This window comes from Pundamilia nyererei, unplaced genomic scaffold (genome assembly GCF_000239375.1).
Source record: "Pundamilia nyererei isolate P.nyererei 1_Seehausen unplaced genomic scaffold, PunNye1.0 scaffold00036, whole genome shotgun sequence".
Taxonomy (NCBI): Eukaryota; Metazoa; Chordata; class Actinopteri; order Cichliformes; family Cichlidae; genus Pundamilia; species Pundamilia nyererei.
The window spans coordinates 1,358,442-1,365,125 of record NW_005187437.1 but is presented as its reverse complement, the minus strand read 5'-3'; the positions used below and the strand labels follow the sequence as shown (position 1 = coordinate 1,365,125).

Genomic DNA, 6,684 nt, shown 5'->3' with positions numbered 1-6,684 from the left:
AATGACGGCATCATCCGCTCCAATGCCAGGCTGGTAGGCAAACTGAAGTGGGTCCAGTGATGAGCTTGTTAGGCGCCGAAGCTGAGCCAGGACCAACCGCTTCAGGGTCTTCATCAGGTGGGATGTCAGAGCCACCGGCCTGTAGCTGTTGAGGGTTAGTTTTATACTAAAACAGATACAGAGTAGGTGTCCTCCTATACCATAAATCAGTCAGAGAAGGTAAGGCAAAAAAACCTTTATTTTACTCAAGTTTCGTGTGGGGGCTTGTGTATGTTACTCCCCTCTTGTCGCCTAGCAGAGGGGGGGCTTGTCCAGGATCTCCTTTTCCCCATAAGAACGTGTGTTTTGCTACATTTATTTTTTCCTTCTGCCCTCTTCCCTGTGTGAGCACCATATCGGCTGCATTTTGCTTAGAGCATTTCTTAGAAGCTCCGTCTGTTGTGCTCCTTGATAGCTGCCGCAAGTGCGAATTGCTGTGAATTGCTGCAAATTGCTGCAAATTGCAGAACACCTTAAGCTCCAGGTCCCTAAAACGCTCCGTAAGAGTGACCTGAAAGCACGGGTAGTAGACAAGCTGGTCTAATGCAAGTCCCTGATCTGCCAGAAATGCCTGTGGTCTCTGGTGAGCCTAGTCAAACTTCCTCATTTGAGGGGGACCATAAAGATGGTTCTGGTCATGACTGTGTGGGAGATGAGGGGGGGAAGACACTGCGCACGCTCCCTCGCTATGATTCCCTCTCCTCTGGAAGTTCAGAAGCACGGGACGGGGCCCGGCTAAAACTGCAACTGGCACGGCTCCATTTGGAGGCCGAGGAGAAGGCTCGGGTCAGGCGAGCTCAATTAGAGCTCGAGATCAGAAGGTTGGAGATAGAGGCAGATAAAGCAGTGAGGCTGCGTAAGCTGGAACTGGAGTCTCAAGCCTCATCTGTCTCCGCTGATCGTCCAGATTAACAATGGTCAGAAATTAGATAAGTAGGTTACAAAAGTACAAGTAACAGAGAGATCAAATAAAGTTAGCTCTTGTCGGGGTTATTAATAGGATCCAATTGTTCCAAATTTGGTAGAATTTACCTTTTGATTTCCTAACAGATATGTCAGTTTTTCTATCCTAAATATCTCTACAATGATCCTAAACCAATCATCCAGGGTAGGCTAGACTGGGCTTAACCATCTTCTTGTAATTGTTTTCTTACTTGCCACCAAGAATAATTGCACCAGCTTAATCTCACTCCTACTTTCCAGAAAAGGGACCAGACCCACGTATAGAACCTCAAAATCTAGAGGTATTTGAGCGTTAAAGACTGTGCTTAAGGAGGCCCGGACAGCCATCCAGAAATTTTTTAACCTGGGACAGTCCCAAAAGACACGAAAATGATTAGCAACAGTCGAGCCGCATTGTCTCCAGAATGCATATGAGCACTTTTATATCTCTCCTGATATGGTGTCTTGAAGTGTCTAATAATGTTCTTCCAGCCATGTTCCCTCCAGCTCATGGAACTGCATGTGGATTACTGGCAGGACCAAATATTTTTCCACTCCCCCACAGAAATATCAATCCCTGATTCCCTTTCCCATTTATCTTTAATGTATAAAGTGTTATCCTCGCTGGCACTAGAGAGAGCTTTGTATAGGTCGGAAATAGATTTAGTAGGGGTCATGGTTGTAGCATTCTTCAGGATGGGGGGAAAAATGCGACTCAGCATCTGTAAAGTCGGACAATTTGCACTCACGATCAATATATGATCTCAGCTGTAGGTATCTGTGAAAGGCATATTGCGTCAGGTTGTGTTTGTCTCTCAAAGCTGAGCACAATGTTTCTATAAGTAAGATTGTCAGATTATCTTTGTCTAATATTAACATTTCTTTGATGATCTGAAACATCGTGACAAGAAGGGGGCAAATTATTTTCACGGTGCTGTACGTGTGACCGTGAATCACCATTTCAAAATGAAAGTGAACTCGTTATGAAACTGGATAAATGGGAAACAGTTAAAGTAATGAGGATATAAGATGGGGAGGAGTTGTGTGAAAATAAAACAATTATGCAGGACAACACAAGCTTAATGTACGTTATTATATACCATACCTATGAGAGAGTGTATTACTATAGAGTCTTACTGCTGAAATGGTTAAAATTTGTCCAGATTGGAATCATATAATCTGGAATTTCCAGATTATTTCTTACAGGAAAAAATGCAGGACCCTGCAACCCACAGAGCTTCTCTTTATATCACTCAGTATGTCATCGTCTTCACCAATCTTTAATATTATTATTAAATCTTTATTTATAGACATATTTCTAATCCTTGGACTTTACCGTATGATATTTTTAATTTGAGTGGAAATCTGTTGCTTTGCTGACTGTAAATGAAACGATTCAGCTTCTTATACTGTTACAGTATAGGTGCAACTACACGATTCACAAAGTGAAACTTTACATTTTAATTTTATTATTAGCGCACATACATGTGCGGTTAAGCTGACGGTGTCACGCGCTCCTTTCAAAGGAAATCTTTCAGTCTTTATCAAATTTATTTTGCTTTTTCAAATAAAATAGATGCACCGTTTACACCTGTGCAAAAGCCTGCACTATTTTTAGGAAACAGACAGGAAGTTGTTTGTCTGGAGCTTGTTTTTAAAGATTCAAAAGTCTCACACACACACAAACACAGACACACAGCAGGGAGGTTAGATAGCGTTAGATATAAGGAGGTTTTAATGACTGCACACTTCTGCACGTCGACGTGGGTTTAGACCTCACACGTAAAATTCAGAAAGGTTCCCTCTCACCTGATTCAAGACACTGAATGTAGGTGTGGTGAATCAGTTGCTCTAGTTTCTAGACTTTCCACTAGTTTTTCTTTGATGTGCAGTCTGGAGACAGCAGAAAACGGTGGCAGGAAAATAAAAAATGTAAAAATCAACAAATGATTTCAGTGAGTCATACAGTATACAGTATTTTGTGTATGACTGCCATTGTGACGAGCACAACCTTCCCCCACCCCTGACTCTTGTGGTTTTGTTGCTCTTCATATGAAGTGAAACAAGCCGAGACATTCTGTGACATTTCGGAGAAATACAAGTGAAGGCAGGTTATCTACATGGACTCTCGCAAACTGTAGAACGATCACCTTTCTAGACTTTCCACGATACCTCATGGAACTTTTTAAGAACAGGAGCTCACTACATGGATACGTTATGTTTATGTTCCTCACGACTCTCAGCAAAGGTAGAAACAACTATGAAAACCTTTCTTCTTTGATGACCTTAAAAAGTTTACCTTCATTTAAGTGGCTTTGTGCTTTGGATTTGAGATTAACTTCATTCTGATTATATCAAATCACCTTCAAGAATGCTAATTACATGCATGAAAGTGATAGCACAACTTAGTAAAAACATCAGCCACAAAATTTTGGTTATCTTATCAGCAGTGTGTGGTTTCCACACTTTGCAGTTCACATCCGCAGTGTGCAGCGTTTCTGAAGTGTTGGCTTTTAGGTTTAAAATGTATTTGACAAATTAACTCATTCAAATAGAATGTAAGTGTGAATTTTGCACTCGTAAAGGTGAGGTAAAGTGACAAATAATGATTTAGACGTTAGATGTAGGACAACAAAACAGTGAGAAGAGTGAAAGAAAGTGTTCACTTACTATTTCAAAAAATGTAAATAGTACAAGAAAATTCCAGCTTGAAATGGGACATTTGAAGCTGTTTTCTCTAAAGTGATGTGTGGTTTCTGGGGTAATGTGGCAAAGATAACCCAGACAAATCAAAGGTCCACCCGATGACATCAGTTTACATCATTTTCAAATATGTTTCTTCTTAGGTTTTGCATGCGAGGCTCCCTCGAGTCCTCAGTGCTTCAGACGAAAAGCTGAAGCTACTGTTTACACGTGCGAGTGGAGCATGAACACGACTCAAAGCGACATGACGTTTGAGCTTTACTTTAAGTGAGTATTGCTCAGTTTCAGCTCTTTGTTACTGATGTGTCCATAAAGATGTTCAGTCTGTGAAAAATACTTGATTCTACACATAAACTGTAAACCTTTGTGTGATATTCTTTTTAAAAATGGGCCCATGAAGCCCAGTTGCCACAATCTTGTATATTTCTGACATTTGCTTTCTGGACATCCAGCTTCTTACAGTGAACAACTGTTGGGTCGTTTGATGTTTCATAGTGAAAGCCAGGGGATAGGTGGGATCTTGATACCACTCTGCAACACCTGCGACTGTGCTGCAAGCCAGAGGTGTTATGTTAGAATGTGAGAAACCGTGAGGGTTTCAGCCAGCCCAGAAATCGTGAGATTTTCACGTGACACTGGAACAAAATGAATTTATGATCTGAGAGGCTGTACTCCTTCAAACAGTTTAGGTCAGCTATGTAGGGCAGCTTTCATAACATGTAATCAAAATAAAGCAAATGAGGTCATGTCAGTGCTATGTCCTCTTTGTTTTTCATTTTTTATTTCCACAACAGCGAAGCCCAGAGAAAACAATTTAAGGTCACAGATTCAGCTTCTATTTTATGATGAGCGCATTCTAGATATAGTAAACTTATTCTGTCATTTTAAGTCTGACAGCCTGTGTTTACACACTGTTAGCTGGTGTTTTCATGACTGCAAACATTAGAAACACCTGTATTCAGTTTTTACATTTTACTTTATGTCAAGAGATTTATTGTAAAAGACACGTCTTCAGCTGAGAGTCAGAGAGTAGAAAGACACACGCTGCAGTTTTTACTTGCAAGGGTGGTCACAGAGTGCTCACACCAGAGTGGGGGCCCTGTGATGTGCGCTCTGTTCTTGCACTTGTCTTTATTTATATACAAAAATAATACAACAGTGAATACGTCCGCTGATAGACAGAGGAAAGTATGTGCGTATGCAAGTGTATGTGTGTGTGATTCTGAAGGACGCGGCCCCTCTTCTTGTTAGGGAGCGCAGATAAAAGTGTCCAGCTCTCCAGTGAAATTGCTTGTTCAGCTATTATCGCTGTGGGAAAGAATTTATAAAGCAAAACAAGTCTTGTAGTCGACAACAGTCTAAGTCATAAAAAGGTCATCATGCAGTATTCTATCACATGTAAACTTATATCATTAAAAGCTTATACTGACTACTTAAGTACAATTTTCCATTGACACTTTATTAGTGACTTAAATACTTGCAGTGCATTGCTTGGCTTCTGTGCATCATGCGCAAACTGCAACAGCAACAATGAAAAACAGTTACCCTGGGAGACTCATGCCTTCACTCTTGCAACCAAAAAAACAAAGAGGTGTGCACTGCTGGCAGCTGAGACGTTTAACGTTAGTAGCACAGTTTGCGCTCCCATTTGCATTCACCTCAGAACAAGCAAGTGTGCGGATGTGAGAGGAATAGAAGTATTATGCAACTTTTATTTTACGCCTCAGATTAGAAAAAAAATGCACAACTTTTGCAACATAGGAAATTTTGTGTGTCTGCATTGTTCTGTCATCATGAGTGAAAGTGCACTGCCAAACTACATATTGATAGATCTTCAAGAAAAGTTACTTCTACTAAAATGGAAGGAGAGCCTACATGACCGATTAAGTCTTTTCATGATCAGAGTTATGAAAAAGAGAAAAACCTGATGAATGGCTTTGAAACTGGAAGAATACCAGATTTCAGGATTAGCATAGAGAGGGGATACTGTCATGTGAAAGAGAAGGTTTTCACAGTCCTGTTAAATACCAAATACTTACTGCTTCCATTGGAAATAAGAGGGTAGCTAGTACCCTATAATAAATGCCCTCGATTAACTGATCATTAGCATGTGCGAGCACCTCTGCAAAATCCAACATTTCAGCATTTTGGTGATCTAGTGGTATTGATACACACTAGTCTTTTAGGCGTGAACGTCCCAACAAATTCCCTCCAAGGTCAGTCCATGCAATGCTTTGAGAAACTGCACAAGTTGTCCCGCGTTAGAAATGTATGCAGGTGTCGCTTGTTTGGAAGGGTCACCAGGGTGACCAGGTCACCAGGTGAGCTAAATTATCGTTTGTTCTGAAACTAGAAGTTAAAATGTGTGAAGATGATTGCAAGTGAGGCATTTACTTATGGAAGCTTATAACTTATAATGTGTACCACCTGTTTAAAGCTGTCCATGACCCTAAAAATCCCCCACAGAGACTGTTGAGACCTAGTCAACTGTTTAAGAACAAAATAACGCATTAATGAGCACAGCAACAAAAAATGTCTGATGATCAGAGATACTTTACACAGTAATGAACACACAATATTTAGCCACGTACAAAACACTCTTTCATTTTGAATAGACCAGGTCATTGTTGTGGCTCTTCGGAAGAGTTTAGCGTACCAGGTTCAGCAAAGCTTAGGCTTTTAAAGCTGCAACAAACCACAAGACTTCTGTGACCATGTTCTTTGGACAGACCACACCAAAGTAGAGTTGTTTGGTCATAATGTGCCACCTGAAAACCAAACGAGCTGTAGAGCCCAGTGCAGGACTGATGATGACTTGCACTTGTTTTGCAGCCATAGGACCTGGACACCTGGCAATTGACCACAAACTCCTCGGTTTAATTCAATTCAATTCAATTCAATTGTATTTATATAGCGCCAAATCACAACATAAGTCGCCTCAAGGCGCTTCATAGATACAGAGAAAAAAACCCAACAATCATATGACCCCCTATGAGCAAG

General features: G+C 40.7%; 1 protein-coding gene across 1 annotated transcript in view; it reads left to right on the top strand.

Annotated features, from left to right (window-relative positions):
• Positions 1-3,076: 3,076 nt before the first annotated feature.
• The window catches only part of il12rb1 (interleukin 12 receptor subunit beta 1), a 17,729-nt gene continuing 14,121 nt past the window's right edge, over positions 3,077-6,684 (top strand). The window contains exons 1-2 of the mRNA XM_005730374.2: positions 3,077-3,229; positions 3,828-3,951. Coding sequence (XP_005730431.2) covers positions 3,157-3,229; positions 3,828-3,951 — 197 coding nt within the window. The 5' untranslated portion in view covers positions 3,077-3,156. The remainder of the gene's footprint in view (positions 3,230-3,827; positions 3,952-6,684) is intronic.